The 21,355-nt window shown below is 33.5% G+C and overlaps 2 protein-coding genes across 2 annotated transcripts in view; both read right to left on the bottom strand.

Moving 5' to 3' along the window:
- The window catches only part of Smp_149780 (synaptotagmin-like protein), a gene marked incomplete at both ends in the record, with an annotated part of 6,483 nt that extends 4,629 nt beyond the window's left edge, over positions 1-1,854 (bottom strand). The window contains one exon of the mRNA XM_018788480.1: positions 1,748-1,854. Within this exon, the coding sequence (XP_018654018.1) occupies positions 1,748-1,854 (107 nt within the window). The remainder of the gene's footprint in view (positions 1-1,747) is intronic.
- Positions 1,855-3,924: 2,070 nt separating this feature from the next.
- On the bottom strand, positions 3,925-21,161 carry Smp_159470 (hypothetical protein; the record flags this gene model as incomplete). Its single annotated transcript, XM_018788481.1, has 4 exons — positions 3,925-4,921; positions 12,284-12,514; positions 16,452-16,544; positions 21,159-21,161. The coding sequence occupies 4 exons, from the start codon at positions 21,159-21,161 to the stop codon at positions 4,661-4,663; spliced, it is 588 nt and encodes a 195-aa protein (XP_018654019.1). The 3' UTR covers positions 3,925-4,660.
- Positions 21,162-21,355: the final 194 nt, after the last annotated feature.

Below are 21,355 nucleotides of genomic sequence, written 5' to 3' on the forward strand. Positions count from 1 at the left end.
GACAGTGGCTGCATACGCTCGTCAGAGCATTTTAAGAAAGGAAGATGACTATTCACACCCTCGGACATACCAGGGCATTTGAGGGCATGATCTTAATAGTCAGTAATACGAACTACAGATGTGTTATATTTTCCTTGAATTATTCTCAATTAACTACTCACTTATTGCTTCGCCTTCTATTCTTTATGGATTGATTGTATACAAGTTATGGTTGCCTATTTGGGGTACTCCAGAAGATGATTCAGAAATTATTAAAAGAACTTTCTCGGTTTCCACGACATGATATAATAAAGGAAATTATATTACCCATTCGAAAAGAATAATTTCATCAACTTCATACTATTCGAACCAATTGTGCAATTTATAATTCCATGGATCTTGGGATAGATGACTTTAAAGAGATCTCAGAGGTTGATTTATTTTTATTTTTCTAAAGGTGAAGGACACCGTGACGCATTAGACGAATTCTCTGCCACAGTGAAATCCACAGTTACGGTGCTACAATTTCACTGTCAGATTTAAAATTTTAGCCTATGTAAATTAGTGGTCTTATGAGATTACAAATCTTTGTTGAAGTAAACAATTACAATAGACGTTACATGTCCTCAATCGTAGTGGAAATTTATCTATCATGCATTTGTCTGAACAGACAAGAACGAAAGATGCTCGGTAATGATATTATTCTCACATCTGTGAATTTTGTGGTGTGAGAACATTTTATATAAACGCGTATGAAATGATAGAGAATATTTGTAAAGACTGAAAATGAGATAATTACAATATAAAAGATTGAAATCCAATCGAAAAGGTTTTCAGATCCTAAAAACAAGATGCTTTAGATACTACGTTTGAAATTCATGAGTCCAGTTATAGAAGCCTTGAAGTGCCAAGAACTTGTTCTTTGTGTACGAGTAATGATATAAATTTTAAAATCGAAAAATCTATTCATCGATCTGCCTGCTGAATATTGTTAAATAAAATAAGTAAATTCTAATCACTCAGATCATTCACTAATATGTAACACAGTTCTGAAACATAAAAATTCCTGTCTTTTATGTTTAATCGTAGAAAGTACGTATACTCCCACTTCATCTTAAAGCATATCTAAAAGAAATAAACTATAGTTCAAAAACTGTTTTTGAAGTCCGACTACAGTAAGTAAAACTCTGTTCCCCAACAAGAATTAACCTTTTCGGCAGATTTAAAAAATTGTAGCTGAAAATAGATTTGCCAACTTTAGGTAAACAAAATTAACCACTAATAGTCACTGATTATGTGTATCGTGACTCTCGGGGCTCATTTATCTAGTATTTAATCATGATTTATATTATCCAACTGCAAGATAATTCTGATTCCAAATCGTTGGGGGCAGTGTACATGCAGTTCTAGATCCAGGCCTCATACTGTTCAGCACCTGTTATCAAGGCTAATCTACGATCTTGACAAAAATCAAGATCCAAGCGGGATTTCTATTCGCGTCAGCTAGAGTCAGGTATTGATTTTACTGCTGAGCTGTTACAGTCATCAACACACAGTGCATGTGATATCAAGTCATGTAGACTAGTGACCCAATTGTGACTTGGTTGAAAGCATTCAACTTGTACTACGAATTTGACAAACAGGACAAAAGTCTCTACTTAGTGGTCAATCGGTTTCAAATTAATATGCCTAATAAATACAAATATTAGGGAAAATATAGCATGAAAAATTCCCGGTCATCAATTACTGGGAGGAAATTTAAACTTACGGATTGGTTATGTTGCGTTTTCTGTCTGCTATCGCTAGGTTACGTGCTTGTTTGATACTGATTCTTAGTGTATTATATGCATCATCGTATATCACAGCCATAAGCATCTCTCCAGATATCTGAATGCCATGCGCGTAACATGATTCGCGTTCACTGTATACACTTAGGGAGGATGCATGACTGGCCTTATTTTGAGAAACAACATATGAAAAAGTTTTAGCAACACAGAAAGTAAATATTATGAAATTTTTGAATAATAGTTTATCCACTTGCTCATTATTGGTATGAATGAGAATTAAGTGGTTAAAGCCTAGAATAAAAAATATCACCAAATAGTACCATGCAAAAAAGTAAACCAACTCCAGAGGTCTGAGGAGCGTAGTTTTTACGCTGAATTTCAAAGGAATTTCAAAATTTCTCTTCACAGTAACCAATAACTTGAAGGATCACATCACGTGCTACAATCGAACATGAAATATCCTGAGGTGGTTTTTAATGATAAAGTTTAATAATAGAGTAATTTAGACTTTTCAGGCAATTAAATGAAATCATGCTGGAGATTTGTTTACCCACTTTTAAACATGTAGTTAAATGAATTAAGTTGTCATACCGGTTGGATTAGAGTTAACATTATATCTACTTACTGGTTAGTAATAAAATCCAAACCATAAAATTCTTATCATTCAGTTAACAATAAGAAATTCACTTTACTAAAAAGTATACTTGCTAATCACTTGACAATTTGAATGGAGTATGTGAGAACTATATATTTATTTATACACAGAGAATGAAGGCTATCTACTGATTTTCGTACAAATAGGCAAATCTATTTTATTCATGCTTAATTCAAAATACTTATTTTCCTTTCTATTGTTTTCAAACAGTTGATTTACATTGTTTCTTTCATAATAAGATATTATAGAAACATGAAATATATTTCAGGGTTAACATCTAAGTTAAACGATTTTGATCTGTTCTTGTTTGCAGTCGCATTATTACAACTTTTCATGAGAAAAATCTTGTTTATACTTCATGGAAAGTGTTGAATATTCAATATTTTTTCTGCTTCATTTAGACATGAAAAGCAGTGATCAATTCGAGTCTTTCCAATTTAAAAGTATCCAAAGTTAAAACTTGTGATAGAATACGTGTCAGTGAATTTGTAGTGCATCAATTTTTCAATATTCGATATATGTGGGATATCAAGCATATTCAGGCTTTTTTTCCGTTCACTTAGTGAGTGCTGCATATAACACCATAAATCTCACAGAGGATTCTATTTTAGGGTCTAAATCCCACTTTATTTGCTTTTTCATCCAGAAAGTAAAGATATGATACAGTGACATATTCACAGAAGATAAACAGATAACTTTCGATATTTGAAATGAAATCCTTAGTGAATATCAAGCTCTTATATGGTTCACTCAACCACTAAATAAACGGAAAAATGCTTGAAAACGGTAGATATTTCACTTTTATTGAATGTTGAAAACAGTATGAATAATCACACACTCAAAACTTTAGAGTAACAACAGAGAACGCTCAACCGATTTCAGCTGTAATCAGTCAACATGTACTGGCCTCTTCGAAATACACACTTAAAAATATCATTTTATTCAAATGAATAATCATATTTCTTCAGAATTCAAGAAATAATTCAATTATAATAAAAAATAGATTATACAAATGAAGTACCATCATAAGGGTAAAGTAAAACTCTTGGAAACCTTTTTAAACAGTACAACATGTAACAGATATAGACTATCTACTAATGTTTTCTTGTAATCACACGACAATGATGCATATTACAGTTACACACACACGCACACACCAGAACCAGTAGTTCATTATCATTAATGCTGAATTTCACCACACAATACTTATGGTTCAAGAGGCTTATTTTCATTAAATTTTAAAAGTAATTCGATTTGTAAAACTGAAATACATTTTATCTTCACCTCTATAAAACAGAGTAAACTGTTCATAACAAAGAAAAAAACAATTAACATATAGTCTTATAAACAAATTAACGTTGGGCACAGAAACATTTCAGACATATTGCGAAATAACTAATACAAACTACTGGCTAATATATCTACCGAAAAAATCAGAACGAATAAAACTCTAGCAGTTTGATTAGTTTATCATGTACTCTTATAAAATTATAATTAATAATGTACAGTAATTTTCCTCAGTCATCACATCACGAAGCATGGCAATTAAAAATAAATTCTCCATGGAAGCATGAATAATCAGTTTGTACTAATGTTTTACTAGCATTAAATTCATGAAAAAAATATATATGAGCGCTTTCTACATGCTTAATGAATGAGTATGATTAGCCATGAACCTTGGTTAAGTCGAACATTATAATAGTTTATCCAGTCTATACACAGAAATAACAAGGTCTACTTTCGAAATTTTCATAAAATTTAATAATGAGATCAATAAATATGATTGGTCAGTCTTGATTTTTTTGAGTGTTCTCAATACAGTTCAGTCAGAAAAAGAAAACTATCGGTAAAAGAAAGTCCAGAGATGAATTATCAAGACAACCTACACATCAAATCTCGTTCTATTAAAGAAAAGCTTTGACTCTTCAACAAACAACAGTAATGTTTCAAGCATAAACAATCGTACAGCAAACAACAGGCAAGAATAAAACAAATCTTCAGTGGAAAAAAATTCAAAGATAAAATGTTCGAAAATCCACCAAATTTAAAAATCGTACCGAAAAAAGCACACATGAATACTGCAAGCTACAAACGAAAACGTACTACATCTTTAAACGATACACGATATACAGTACAGGCGTATATATATATATATATATATATATATATATATATATATATTCCAATTTAGAATAGTTTACACAACCCACTCGTGTGATATGGCAGACATGAAAATGGGTCATAAAATACTATTATTGTTTACATGATTTTTATTTAGCCCGACGTGAAACAGCGACCTAAAACTCTGTGCTGGACTAAGACCCTTTGCACAAGCCTTATTGGCATCGGTTTCATTTACCCTTGATAGAGATGTAGCTTCATAATTATGCACACGAATAAAGTCGGATTCATTCAGAGAACTGCTTTTTCTTCGGTCTTGAACATTTAAAACTTTAACTGAGTTAAGTTTTGTGGGATTTTGTGTGTTATCAGGATATACCTAAAACATACAGATTAAAGAAAGTCATAAAATAAAGATTAAAATATGATCGTAACACATTGAAAATGAAAACAGGTTAAAAGGCAGAAGGTTCAAATGCATTATTTTGTGAAAAGATGGATCTTATGTCTTCGTAAACTTAGGTTGAAGGATAACTTCAGTTTAATGGCCTGAATCAGTTGAAATAAATCCATTAATTAGATAGAATTTTTAAGCATAGAAGAAGCTCATGACATAATGAGTTAAACACAAAAAACGTTGATAAAATGCTCAAGATGATATTTCAGAAGTCATATCAACGGAATGCAAACAATCCTTGCACTTTACTGATACAATAGAAAATGAAAGCCTTTTTTAGATGAATTATAGTATCCTTTGAGAGAGTTTGGAAGTAGTATAACTTATATAAGATCTAGGCAGTGAAATCTATCTAAACTTTTTAAAAAAATGAACATGCTTTATTTGTTCATTGAATTTAAACTAAATACAGACCAACCAAGAATATTATGGAACATATATAATAAGATATCAAAATTACCTGTTTAAGAAAATTACCAAGTACTGACAATTGCACTAACGTTCGCATTTATATTAATCACTTTCTACGTCATTTATTGGTTTGAAAACTCCTAAGACTAATGGTATAAGTATAAATAATTCATCATAAAACTTTTAAAGATTTCACCAAGAATATAGCTGGTAAATATCTGTTCAGCTAGATGAGTTTAAATGAAAAATAATTGTACTTTGTATAATTTTATTTCCAAGTTATTTCAAAAACCCATCTCTCAGCCATTTGATAACCGAATGAAACAGTAAAACAACCTACCGATCAGTTGAGTAATTCTGCAATTTCGTGTTTTAAATCTTAACACTTAGTTTAAATTCTTACAGCCTTAGCCTTTACCTGATATCTTTACAGAGACGTTTAATGGCCCGAATCCTCCTCTCTGGACCACAAATTGCTAAGGTTTTTGAGCTTTCTAACTTTTGAGAAAAACTCTTCATTCCATTAAATCTTCCTAGGTCATTGTGATATTTTGTTTTGGTGAGGACTTTTATTGAGGCTGAACTACAGAGGCTACAGATAATGAATAAAAACAGTTGATACTATTGTAAATCAAAGAACCCAGTAAGGATTTAACCGATTACACGAACGATATAATCTAGTATTCTAAAACGTCAGCTACACTCTGAATATATCTGGTTCACTTCTTCAGATATGATGTTGAATAAACTAAATCTGTATTCCCAGTCGACATTGAGTACTAAAGGAAATGAAATATAGATTAATCAGCATACTGAAATTACCTAAATAGGATTATTTCGTACAAAAAATCTGACGTTGATGTCCAATCTGTTCTCAAGTATAAATAAATCAGTCATTCATACCCTATTGTGGGATCTCCCACATGTGTACATCAACTCGGGTTACCACACCGTTCCTGCACAACAAGATGAAATTATAAAGACAACTATCAGAGTAGAAGAAGTACTAGCGGTATCATTAATGGTTATTGTTGTGACAGAAAGGATTAGGGATAGAAGGAAGAAGAAAGGTTAGATTTTGGGATTCGGGGTCTAAAGGATGACAAAGAATGAATGGATCTGCGTTATTCCAGAAGATTCTTAGTCATGTCACTGAAGGCTTCAACTACTGGTTACGATAATAGCACAGTCTTGAACAAAGTAGTCCGTATCTATCTACACTCCTAATCTTAAAATCAATGATTTCATGGACAGATGCCAAATCTTGGTTAAGCTTCCTGTTACATCCTTCTAGGGTTTTACCGTCATTAGTTCTAGTTAAGGGCCGAATAGCTATCGAAGCTAATGGTTTAAACTCTATAATAGTCAGTGAATTCTTCTGTGGTGGTCACAGGAGGAGTTTTCTCCTTACCTATAAACTGGGAATATCAATGATCAAGGCCTGTCAAATAGAATTACGTTTAGTTCCCAGAGTCTAGCTAATATCTCTATTATTCTAGCTGCTAAAGCCGGACCACCATCCTTGAAGATCTATGGGTTTGTCCTGCCGGACGCACATAGTCTTTTCAGAACAGTTTCAAATGGCTTAGCTCCGTACTTTTAAGGCCTTAACAATGGAGATGGAAATTTTTTTAGCAAGGAGAAGTGTGACACAGATTCAACCTTTCCTTATCTCCTCACTCAGTTGTTGGAGTACAGTATCACTGAAGATGACGGTTTTTTGAAGGAGACACCTTCTTGCCATCACAATTTAGCATATTAAACAGTACGATTTGTCATTGGATCTTAAGTTTCAGTCTTATCGTTCTCCAGCTGATCTACCTTCAATCGTAAAATATCAGGGAACTAGGGTTCCAGTCATAATTTCTCGACTGAGCCATCATGGTATTGAAGGGTGACCAGCACATTAAGGTGGCAGCTACAGCCTGTGAAAGCCTTTTAAAACATGTTCACAATCCAAGGCAGGGTGACTTTTCGAGTTCTTCTAATGTAACTGCCTTAGGAGATGCTCGATTTGCTATTTGCTTAATTTTTAAGTCTAGGAAAATACTCAGGTAGATTGACTGATTGGTCATAGGATGCTAAAGAGGACTCCCAGTGGTAAAATTTCTAGATAAACGAATATTTCAGTTCACATCTAAATGGGGTTTCGGATGGAAAGGAGTGAAATTTCCGAGAGATTAACATGGTCAGTAATTTATTGATATTATCATTATTAAAAGAACTTTATTCATTCAGCTCATTTATTTTAAAAAACGAACATCGTATCGAGACAACTACTGTTTTATACTTGGTGGACATGTAAAACCAATAATTTTTTAAGCAAAACTATATATGTGTGGGCGGGTTTCCAACGTGGGTATAGTTCAATTGTTGATTGGTCCCTACCCTTCGCCTGTATATATTGGTATACAGTCCACAAATTTAAGGGGTCAGGTTTTAGATGGCATTTCCTAGCTGTATGAGTAGTAAGTCTAGAGTGGTTGGAGGAATTCAAAAAATTCCACCTGTCAGCTATACGTAGTTGAGTTTCCCAATTCCGAGGAATCCCTGGCGTAGACTACCTGGCTGGGATACGTGTGATTATAGTAACCAATAGTTAGAGATTCTGAATGACACGGAGTAAGCGCTTCCACTCTTTGCATTCTTAGTCCTTAAATTCTTCTTAGTTCCTCGATTTATACCTTCTTACATCATATCTTCAGTACTTAGTCTTTTTTATTACCCTTAATGCTGTTACTATCTTTACCGCTCTGGAATTTGGCTCAACAAATTCACCTCTATGTGTTAATGAAGTGTGGCAACTTGAACTCAGGTACCAGATTCTATGTTGAGTTCGACTGACTGACTGATGATTCCTCAAAAATATTCTCGATTTTAGAGAAATCACAGGGTTATTCAGTCAAATTTCCAAGTCTCTCTTGACATAAACAAGAGGATATATTCATTTTTGGGAGCATTGGAAAAAATTTTGGAAAAAGTGAATTCATTCTTCGAAGGTAGCGGGATAGAAACGAGACAACTATAAATAGGCAGACATTTTTTTAGAAACAACTTGAATCGAGTTTTTATCGAAAACCCTAAATGAAATCAACATTTTTGTAGGATTAAACTACATATGAAAGATAGAGTTAATTTATTTGCTATCATCATAAGAAAAATAACATGGGATTACAATGATTCGTTTGTACGTTTTATATATACGGACACATGGATTTTCCATTTAACTATATTTTTCTATGCCTTTCTCTTTATTTGTTACTCGTTAAATTAGATTCTTAGCCTATAAAATTGTCACGAAAAAACTCAAAAGTTCTTTCAAAACGTTTCTAGATCATTGAGTTGAATAAACAAGTAGATTCACCAAATTACAAAAATAAAAAAGAAACCTACTGGATGAGAAAAAAAAAACAAATATTAAGAGATCCTGTCAAAAAGAAACATGTTCAGTCATGGTATCAAGTAAAAACAAGTTTTAAGAATAAAGAAGTATTTATTTTTACTATCACATTGTATTCAGATGAAAATACAAGTTGAATAGACGAATATATATATTCATGTGAGTATAATGGTTTACATTTACACAAAGTTTATATGAAATTATGAGAAAAATTCTGATACAAGACTCAAATTTATTCAATATTTCATATTTCTCTGGGGCTTTGGATGCTTCGACTTCAACGATCAAACAGATACTCTGCATAATGAAGTGTTTTGCAGTGAAATTATCAAATCGAATTTCATAAAGTAGAGAGTTGGGAGAGTACACTAGTTTTTTGTGATACGTTAAATATTTTCAGTTCAAAATATGAATAGTCTTGTAGTTATATTGCTCTTTGGTATTAGGCTTTTTAAGAGGAGAGATTTAGATAGATTTTCTTATTGATCAAAAACATAATATGTGATGGATGAGATAGATATGTTTCAGCATTGATATTTAAGTTAAAATAGGTAGATTAATTCAAAAGCGAAGATGACTAACTACTTAGATGAATGAATCACTTAAAAAGTGACAATGTACATAATACAGTGCAGTCTACATGTTATAACTTTAAGGTTTAAAAAGCGACATCTAACTAAAAATGTTTCTAAATTAAGTAATGAAAAACTTTAGAAAACCATAACTTTATTTATTGTTAGTAATAATAACCGTAGTAATGTCACATTATCCTAGAATAGATAAATACATAAAACATAAACCCAAATGATTGTGATCCAAACAAACTGTTTAGGCCGTTTTTAAATTAGGTTCAAATAATTTAAAGTTTATGAGCTTGAAAAAGATCATAATTAAAAGAGGGGAACATTTTATGCTCATCAGTATTTTGCATGAGATGAAATAAATTGATAAATGTCAAGTGGAAAAGGACTACCTTCAGTCCTTGATGAGAATTAGTTTTGATATCTAATAAAATCTTTACAAACTGTCCAAAGAAATATGTACGTTTATTCTGATTGTATTTTATTATATAAACATTCTTTATTGTTTTGTGTTATTATTGTAAAAAATAAACTCAAAATACTAAACTGTCATATATAAAGTGTGTTTATTTTTACCCTATGCGTAATACCTCCTTTATTGAGTTAGGATACAACTGCTGGAAAATTGGTGAAATGAAATAATTTTATTTTATTCCACAGACGCTGTTCTACTTGGGCTGTTTAAGTTGATTAATGAAACCAAGCGTATCCTATATAACTATTGGAGTTAAACTAAACTTATCGAACGTTCAACTTTGTATATATCAAGATACTAATATTATTATTTATAAGCGTGTATTTTGTAACGATAGTAAAAAAATCATCTTCTGAAGTCCAAGCTACTTTCTCCCTTGATTTCGGTGTTTTACAATCAGGCGTTTCTTACAACAATTATCTGTCTTTAAACGTCCCACAAGTATAACAAGGTTAAATCTAAAGCCTATGTAGTACATTTCTTAACGGTATCCGTTAAAAGAAAAATCTAATTACAAAAACAAAAAGATGTGTATCTATCAATAAAATATTCCAATTATCAAGTTATTTGACTGAAATGGAGATAAACGATAATAAATTACCCATTTCCAGACTATACATTCGTAAAATACGTTTAAGTCAAATATCCATATCACCGGTACAGTTCCTGAATGAAACAAAATATCTATTAATAACTGTAAATAGTGTATTTGGTATTTCCAATTGAAGCTCAGTCTAACCTGCAGAGAATTTAACTTCTCTTCCTTTTGACATATCATCAAATACAAACAGTTTGGTATTGCCGATCTCTTCAAATATAAGATGAATCTATCAGATGAAACCTCCAATATCAGAATAGTCCTGAGAAAACTTGTAACGGTTGAACACAAATTTTACAGTAATTTCATCCATCCAAAGGACCCGGGAGATTGACAACCTGTCGCAAATCATTACTAAAAAGTCATCTTTGTATAATATCTGTTATCTGTGTCTCAAGATAACAATAGTCGATGATGATGACTGGGTAAAACATGAAGGTTTATATAATTGCGAATGCGAGCAGTCTAAACTATCAGCAATGACGAAAGATCAGTTTAAATATCCTGTGTTTGTATGAAGTCTCCAATCTCTTGAAGACACGGATATTAGGACCAGGATTTTGAGTGAAATTGAATAATCCCCGAACATAGCACCACAAAGAGCAACCACGGAATGCCGGGGATTGGTAAATTTGAAACGCAATACTTCCATGGCTAAAAACAATGGCCGGCCATTATACGTTCATGCTGTAGGCATGGAGTTATCTTTTTACTAAATCTCCGAACCATCGCTTTGAAGAAGAATTTTTTAATACTTTCGTAGACGTGACTCATTGATGATTGTCAACTCACGCATTGTATTGGGTGATCGAATTGGTATTCCAAAATTACTGGGCCACAAGATTCTCAAGCAATTACACAGTGGTCACCCTGGGATCAATAAGATGAAGTCATTGGCTAGAAATTACGCCTATTGGCTCTCAATAGACAGAGATATCGAAAACAAGTGCCGTAACCGTTTATCTTGTCTGCAAGTTGCTAAAAACCCTTCGAAATAAGAAACGCAGTAGCGGCCTCAGCCTGATAGTCCCTGAGAGAGCTCATGCAGATTTCACTGGTCTAGTACAAGGAAAAATGCTTCTAACAAAGTTTTGTTATGAACAGTAATAACTATGGTTCTCTCCACAGCTACGAATGGGGAACACGCATTAAACGTCTTTTTCTTCATAATAAATCGTTAGGTAGGAAAGAATCAATGTAGATTTCAAAATTAAGCAAGACATAGTTTCGATGGTCGGATAAAAATTTGTGTCATACAAAACTGCTAACGGAAAAATAAGAATTAACTATTAGCTTGGAGTGCTATAGGGGGATAATGTAATAAACAAAATGGTACAAGAATATAAATGACAACCACTAAACAAGAGTTACAAATTTATTTGTAAAGTCAGTTTCAACAGACGTTATAGGTCCATAGCTTCAATTATTTTCTACAGAAGACCGATAGCTGACTCAACATGAAGCTCGACCTAATAACCTTCACTACTGAGTAAAAACGGTGCATAAAAACGTGTGAGAGGGGTTGATCAAAGTCTGTAACTAGTTTTTTATTTCAGTTTTATTGTTCTTTGTACCAAAAGTTTTGCCACAACTGGTTGAGTTAAGGCAGTATCACATTCAATTTTCCAAAGATCATACGTATCGTAAATCAACAGATATCAATGAAATTCACTGCACATAAGATTAAAAGTTCAACTATCAAATAAACATCACCTTTCTTCAAATAGCGTGATTACTGATGGTGATTCATAATTTCTTTCCGGTCAAAAAACTAACCAAAATTTTTAATGCTTCTAATAGATGTGGACTGTTTACTTACCCCACTAGCTACACTTAAATTTGAGCGGCTTCCAGTTTCAGAATCCAAATGTTTTTGGTGTGTTATAGGTATTTTACTAGGTGTCAAATCTGTATAAGAGGAGTTGAATTTCTTCTCTGTTAATGATGGTAGAGATGGACTGTAACATTCTGATGAACTGAACCCAGGATTCTGCTTATGAAGATTACTTTCTTTGGACATACTTATTTGATGCAACTGTGGAGTGGATGACTGTAAAAAGAATACGGTTCTTAATTATTGTTAATATTCTCATGTTCATTATATCACATACATATAATCATGAAATGCAGAAAATATAAAAATTGCTACTGTCTGTCAGGAAATAATATTTTTATCTTTGCTTCCAAGCTGAAACACCTTTATATTCTATTGTTAGGGAATTACTTATTTCTGGGAAAATAGAAGCTAGTAGATTGATGCATTTTAAAAGACGCTCATTTGCTCTGTGACTATAAAATCAGTTCAATCAGCAATCGATTTTGGTCACAATTTAAGTATGTCTTGATCATCAATTTAGTTGACTTTTCATACTAACATAATGGGCTAAAATGAGTGAATAAACTAATTGTAGATTATGTTGTAACACAGTCTGGAGACTTCTGAAGTAACTGTTGGTCTCAAACTTATGTAAAGGAGGAGGGTTGAGCGTTCAGTTAACAACTTCACCTCGTAAAAAATAACTAAAATACGCTAAAGAAAATGAACAAATGAGTTCATTTGAACACCGCTCTGAAAGTTGAAGGGTTTTTATATAGAAGAGCTATGACACCTCATAGTGAAATCCGAAAGTCTTCAGAATCCATGAGGTCGATGTTACATCTGACACCCAGAGCAAAAAATCCATATATGAATCTAGTAATGATGTAGGTGAATATTAAAAAGACCAGTTTTATAAGAGGTTTTGGTATATCCTAGAGAAGTGCCTAGGAAAATATTTAACCATCCTTATGTGAGATCTGAACATCAAGGTCGGGATGACCAACGCTGGGTACGAAGACATCATGTAGCAAAATGGACTGGGAGAAAGGAATGGGAACAATGAGAAACTGGTAAGCCCAATCACTTTACACAACATGGTTATATGTGTTATCGTTCTCCCCTACAAACACATACATGAAGCTATATGGGTATAACCGGACCGAACTATATAGAACCAGATTTATCACATCTGTTTCAGTAGAACTTCAGGAGGTTTATGAAAAGCCTAATAACAGGGAAAGATGATATAATTTAAGACAGTCAACCAACTGGACGTTAAAAAGGTAACTAATGAAGCTTTGAACAATTGGATAACCAGTGATATTAAAGTTTGAAACAGCCTCCCTTCGAAACGCTAACGAAATCAGCAGATGCAACATAGCTCGCATCAACAAATTCCAAACCTTATAATGTCTAATAGAAGAAGATGAAACCACTATGGGAAGCAACTAGAAAGGAATTACAGAAATAACAACTTCAAAATCCCAGGAGGCACCCTGACAAGTACTAGCATAAAGAACATATCTCTGTCGACAGCGAGGATAGGGTTCAAAGAAGAAAAAAAAGAGAAAATGACAGTTATTAATAACTGAGCGTGAGTAGAGAAAACCATGGCACGGGCCTAATTTACAGAAGCAAACAAAGGGATAAAAAGCATTAGATCTGACAAGTGCAAATCTGTAGAAAATCTGACAACTACTGAACAAAAAGCTATAAGAAAAGGAAATAGCAATTACCAAGAAGCTTTCAGGAAAATAAAGTAGAAAATAACAACCAGTCAGGAACGAACAATGTTAACTAATCACTGAGGTTCAAGAGCAACGGAGCAAGTGGGTGGGACACTTTGAAGAGCTTTTGAATAGGTCCACCCGACTGAAACCAACGGATATGAAAGCAGTAAATACAGATCTATCTATTAATCGTACCTCACCAACAATAAAGAAAATCAGCATAGCCATCAGGTAAATTAAGAGTGATAAACCAGATGGCATACCGACTGAAGTGTCGAATCCAGATACAAAGGCAGTTGCCAAGATGTTACACGTTCTCTTCAGAAAGATTAAGGAGAAGGAATGAGTACTAAAGAACTGAAAAGAAGAATAAATAATCGACGTACCAATGAAGGGAGACTTCAGTAATTACGGCAAATACAGAGGGATCATACTACCATTAGTATCAGGCAGTTTTTAACAGAGTATTAAAAAACCGAATGAAAGATTCTGTAGGTGTCCAACATTGATATTAACAATCTGGAATTCGTAAGAACAAATCATGTACCAACCAAATCGCTACACCGCTGATCTTTTCTGAACAGCCAATTGAATTGAACTCGCCACTATAAGTAAGCATTCGGCAGCGCTCACTAGAAAACCCTGTGGAACCTTCGTCGGTATCATTTAATACTTAGGAATATCGTCGCGTTCATGCGGAACTTTAATAATGGTCTGTACTGCAAGGTCGTGGTGGTTGAAGTATAACTCACGAAAGCATTCAGAGTGAAGACTGGTGTCGGACATGGCTGCTTACACACGTCTTTTTTTTTCTTCCTGCTAACTGTTGACTGGGTTATGAGGACCCCATCTCAGGAAAACACGGAATTCAGTCGATAATTTGAAGGCAGCTGGATGTTCGGATTTTATAAATGACTTGATCATTCTATCACATACACATTAACCAATGCAGACGAAGTAGATCTCAACGTACACAGGTGAAAGAGCAGTTTCATGAAGAACAATACTGAACACCAAACAAATCGCTCTCGATAAAAAAATTTCGGAAGAGATCGAAGCACTTACTTGCCTGGGTAACATCATTGATTACCAAGGAAGACATGGTGCAAAAGTCATGGTACTAATTAGCAAAGCAAGGGAAGAATTCATACAATTAAAAAATATCCGGAACTCAAAATAACTGTAACAGAAGACCATAGTCAGGATGTTCAAAACTAATGTTAAACTGTTCTATAATATGAAGCTGGAATCCGGAGAACTACTACAACAATTGACAAAAAGCACAGGTACTTATAAACAGTTCTCTACACAAGATACCCTAGATCCACTGGTCAGACAACATAAATAAAAATCTAGTTTGACGGAGAAAAAAAATCTATCAGGTGAGGAGGAAATTAGATGCTGGAGATGGATATGACACACTTTACGGAAACTACTAAACTTTATCACAAGCACTGGTTCAGAATTCTGAAACTCATACTAGAGGAGGCTGATCAAAGAACACATGGTGCAGGGAAGTGGAAGAAGACACCAACACCATGAACAGAACTTAGCAGCAAGTGGAAAGGAGAGTTCATTATAGTGTTGTTTGGCAATCCCTGTCTAGAATTCAGTGTCCCAAGAGGGGATACCAGGTTCGAATAAGTAAACCAGATAATCTTTGTAAAACAAACTCTGGATCATTTTAGATATCCATATTTGACAAAAAAACTCAATAATCAATTTAATGTATTCGAATTCTACGGTTATTTTTCAGAGTTATATGCTGCTTGGGAAACTCACATAAACTTTAAGAGGAAGAACCACTATGTTGTAGTTGAGATAGGGTCGTTTAGTTGATATCATTTGAAACGAAAATTGTCTTTAAGAAGTTATTACCATCAGTAGCAGTGTAGTGAACGTGAACATACAAGTGAGAACAATCAAATGTATTTGAACACAAAATTACAAAATCTCGTAATAAAATCTGAGGATCATGCAGTAAATACTTCGTTTGCAAAATGTCAATCGATTGTCTCAGACACGATTGTCCCTTCGTCTTCACACCAATCATTATCTTTTCTTGCTCTCTTCTCTTCGGTCTTCCTAACCTTCTGCCGCCAGGCGTTTCACTCTCGACTGATGATACATACTACCTATATTTGTCGACATCAGTAGCACACACCACAGTAAGTGTAAGAATAGTGGGGAGATGCTTAAGTTTTCTTTTGCTTGATAAAAAATGAAGCTATATTCTAAATAATGAACAGGATTTCTTGAGCATTCAGTTACTTTGGTTACTTTTAACAACAACGGATATTTTAGTTACATACTATTCAAGAAATAAGGAACCAGGTAACAATGACTTATTACAACAAAATAACATGCAAAATCCGATCGATATATTTAGATGATTTTATACGTCTACAAAAGTATTCAACAAAAAATAACAGACATACGTGATGTTTATCAACTGTTGGACCAGTTTCATCGTCAATCCATGAATGAGTTCTTTGTGGAACATAACCACTATCAACCAATGACTGGGAATTCTTCAAGTTTTAAGGTTATAATATAAAAATACTGTATGGTTAGCTAGTCAAGTTACAATAATGTAATTATATTGGGAGTAATAAAAGCAATAACTGCCAATCTAACCAGGTAAAATGAGTTATCAAAGGGAGATTTTAATTTGATATCTAATTTCAGAGAAAATATTTTTATCGGAATTTCCGAATCCAACCTCCTTCTTGTTCCGTTTTTACCATATACTACTTAAATATTTCACTTCTCTCTAAACTTTCAAATAATATATTTATTTGCCTTAGATTATTTTTAGTAGTGGATTGTGCGTTATTTTGTGATGACTTTATCAAACTTGACCTACGCAAAAGTTATGAGGACAATTAAGATCGTATAGCGAATCTATCTAAAGACACTTAAGAATCAGAAGTTGCATATGTTGACTTTAAACAAATTCAAATCCATCAACATGGTTTCTTACATAATTTGAAAAAGCGGCTTATTGTGACAGATTAATTTGAGTTCAGATGTAAAACATGTGTTGATGGAATACCAAGTCACAGAAATTCACAAAATATTTTCCACGATTTTATCAAGAAAAAATCCTATACGATTGTTCCATATTTTAAAGTTCAATGTTCTTTTTTTAACCCGACGAATATATTCTGTAAATTCTACTCAATATATTCCTAAATGATCCCAACAAAATATCTAATTTTATGATTGAAGCTTATGAACAGTGATTCGGAGGAACATGCTCAACAAAGACTCTTTGAATCCATTCAAAATTTAGCCCTTCTAAAGAACCACTAAACATCTATCTCTAACGTGTATCCTGGGTACAGCTTCTGGTTTTACCAAATCTTCACTGTAAATTCGTGTTGGAACCTACTTATTTTAGGGATATTTATTAAAGGAATACAAATTTCAAGGTCAGCTCAAGGTCGCGTAAGTTCAACAGTAAACTTACTTACTTACGCCTATTACCACTCGTTGAGGAGCGTTGGCTGCACATCAGCATTCGCCATCCAACCTTGTCCTGAGCAAACTTTTTCAGTTGTTATTCATCTTTTTCATATCTGCTTCTATTTACCAGCGTAATGTATTCTTTGACCTTCCACTTCCAACGTCTTTTCCTAATTTCCTCTTCAGCTCGAAGCTGGTTTGTCCTCTCCTATAAAACGCTGTTGCTGATATTATCCGACCAGTGAATGTTGAGTATTTTGCATAAACAACTGTTTATAAATACTTGTACCTTCTGGACGATGGTTGTAGCAGTTCTCTACGTTTCAGCTCCGTACAGTAGGACTGTCTTGACATTCGTATTGAAGATTCTCACTTTGAAATTAGTTGACAGTTGCTTTGAGTCCCATATGTTCTTCAATTGTAGAAATGCGGTCCTTGCTTTGCCAATCCTCGCGTTCACATCTGCATCAGATCCTCCTTGTTCATCAACGATGCTTCCCAGGTACGTAAATGTTCCCACCTCTTCCAGAGTTTCTCCATCAAGTGTGACTGGGTTGGTGTTCTCCGTGTTGTATTTGAGGATCTTGCTTTTTCCTTTGTGTATGTTGAAGCCTGTTGATGCAGAGGCTGATGCTACATTTGTTGTCTTTATTTTGTATTTATTTGTGTGCATGAGATGGGAGGGCTAGGTCATCTGAGAAGTCCAAATCATCTAATTGATTCTGAGATGTCCATTGTATTCCGTGCTTCCTGTCAGATGTTGAAGTCTTCACAATCCAGTCAATCACCAGAAGAAAGAGGAAGGGAGGAGTAGACAGCCTTGTCTGACTCCGCTCCCTGCTGGAAATGCATCTGTCAACTGTCCTCCATGCACCAATTCTCACTGTAGTTCGTCGTATGAGTTCCAGATAATGTTGACAATCTTCTCAGGAACTCCATAGTGTCGAAGAAGTTTCTATAATGTTCTCCGGTTCGCACTGTCAAACGCCTTCTCATAGTCAATTAAGTTGATGTGTAGTGACTAATTCCACTCAACTGATTGTTCAACGATGATCCCTAGTGTCGCAATTCGGTCTGTACACGACCGATCCTTGCGGAATCCAGTCTATTTATCTCGAAGCCGAGCGTCTTCAACAGTATAGTTTGTTCAATAAAAGGTTATTTGATGAATTCCCTAATTTATTAGCAGTAGCCTTAAAAAACCGATTTCCAACACACAGAGATTTGCTACCCAAGCTCTTTATATTTACTCATATTCCAATGCTATCATACACTTTTGTTTTGAAGTGTAAACTTGATGTGAATGGGGTTTATTCACCTACAAATCCGCTCAACTCTTTCACAATCAATCCTTTGTATGATAGAGAGATCTAAAGTTTTTAAGGGAACTAACTGATAAGATAACTCGTTCTATTATTAACTTATTACTGTGACCCTAAACACAAAAATAAGTACGATAAGTAATGGCATAAAGAATATATATATATATACATAATTTGGAAAGTCTATTAATAACCTTAAGAAAACTATGACTTATTACTGTTTTATTATTTTAATTCGCTGATATAAAATAATTATAACTATAGACCCATCTAAAACAAGTGACTAAACTTACATGAAGAGATTTCGATTGTTTGTCTAATGAATGAAAATAAAACACAATAAATAAACAACGTTATCAAAATGAATACCAAAATCTCATTTATTCTAATCCCAGCATGAACGAAATAAAAAAAATAAGCTTAGATTCTTATCGTAAAACACTAATCCATCCACCAAAAGTATCCAAATATCTAGTATTGAATAGATTGAAAACAAAGATTTGAGCCGAATAACATGAATTCGTTTTATTTCGTTGCGTTCCCATAACTCGTTTACAACCTGTGATATTTAAACAAGGACCTTAATCATTAAATGGGTTGAAATTACTTACATAAATGGGTTTAGTTGAAAGACGTTTTGAAGAGATGGATGGAGACAAATTTAAGATACTAAATAAAACATTGCTCATGTGAAAAAACACTCTACAGCAAAAAAGACCGAAGAGTTAGAAACGAGTGATTACTTGGTGTATAGACTCTAAGTGAGTATAAAATAAGTAAGGCTTACTTAGTTGAAATAAGATTACAAATTTAAAAGATGGTCGTCAACATTACGTCCTCCTTAGATTCATCGTTTCAGTGATAAATTCACCGTATCACAGATTTGCACGTTGGCTGACGGAGAAGTCAGAACCAGACTGTCAACGATTAGTAACATATACTTTAAGAAATTCCTTTCGGTTTGCGGTCAAACAAAGTTATATTCATGTTCCTGGTAAGACGATGGTTTCTTTTGATTTAACATAGTTGTCTGACAAAATAACACTTCATGAAACCTTTGAGATAATTGTTCAATATTTTGAACTCTTACCTTGACCGGAGTTAGAATTCAAACGACTGGTACTTATGTGCACTAAAAACGTTTGATTACAGTTTACCAACACTGTATACCGTTGAATTGATGGTGTAGCAATGGGAAGTCTATTAGGTCAAATTATAGTAGACATTTTCTTAGTTTGCCTTAAAAATACGGAACTTAAACAAGCAGTTAATGATATGATTAACTATTCCATGTATGTTGGCGAGACGCTTATTGTTTACAATAGTAAGGAGCATGCAATCCACAGATTTGGACTCTTTAATAAGCCTCGTCAGAACATACAATTTACCATGGACCCCAAAAATAACTACATGATACACTTTCTTGAGACAGCAATACAACGGAAAACACTGTCAATCCTAATAGTTATTTAATTGTTTATCATTTAAACAGCTCTTATTTCTCACTGACCTTTTTAAGGACTGGTAAAAAGTACTCAAATGTTAAAGGGAATACACAAGTGTATACAACACTAATCCATTAATACTCGATCAATTTTTATAATAAATCCTGATAAGGATATTTTCAGTATACGAGGGATTATTTTTTTGAATTCAATAAAGGCAAGATCATGGATAAATAATAAATCTGAAGAAACCATTGATTCAAAAACATAATCACTAAATGTCACTCTCATTAGGAGGGAACGTATTCTAAACGTGATAAAAGAAGACTGTAGTTACTACATCCCCGTCTTTACATTGATTAATGTGTAAAAGTAAGGTGTCAGTGTGGAATAGTTCTCAAAATAACTGAATTCATCACTTATAACCTGCAAATTAATGACAAACCTCTTAGTTTGTGCAAGATTAGTAAAAGATATTTCACGTACTATGGGCAAATTAGCTAAATCCACAAATTATTGGGTGAATTAATTTAGTCCACTAGTTCGTCTTTACATTCCAACTCAGTTATTAACATTACCATAAGCTTAGAGTATAATGATATAGTAGAGTTAACAGATCAAACCTTGAGGAAGAACAGGGGACGAATCAAGCAGAAGAATTTGTGTATTCAAATGTTCTAGACAATGGTTGTAAGTATGAGAAACTTTGCTACAGAGTAATTTTTCGTATTGATCCATTATCAATTCATAACTGATTGTCTAAAAATTCACATTTGACTTTTTAATATACCAATAAACCGTCTTTTTTGATAATAAACTAAATATGAGTTATTCTCGAAAACATAACATTCAATTTGATTTGAGTACAATCATTAGACTTATTTTCATGACTTTTTTTCCAAATATATACCATCTCGTTTTGCGAAGAACTATGAAAATATTTGGTGTTTCATGTACTATATAACAGGTAGACAGATTGCTTGTTTAGTTAAGTGAATTTATAATTAGTAGTACGATGCATCGAAAAGATCAATGAAATATTTTGATCATGTTAGAGCAAATATTGATTGTCAAATCATGACTGTACAAAAATGTTTCCCTAGATAA

Source organism: Schistosoma mansoni, chromosome W, assembly GCF_000237925.1.
Source record: "Schistosoma mansoni strain Puerto Rico chromosome W, complete genome".
Taxonomy (NCBI): domain Eukaryota; kingdom Metazoa; phylum Platyhelminthes; class Trematoda; order Strigeidida; family Schistosomatidae; genus Schistosoma; species Schistosoma mansoni.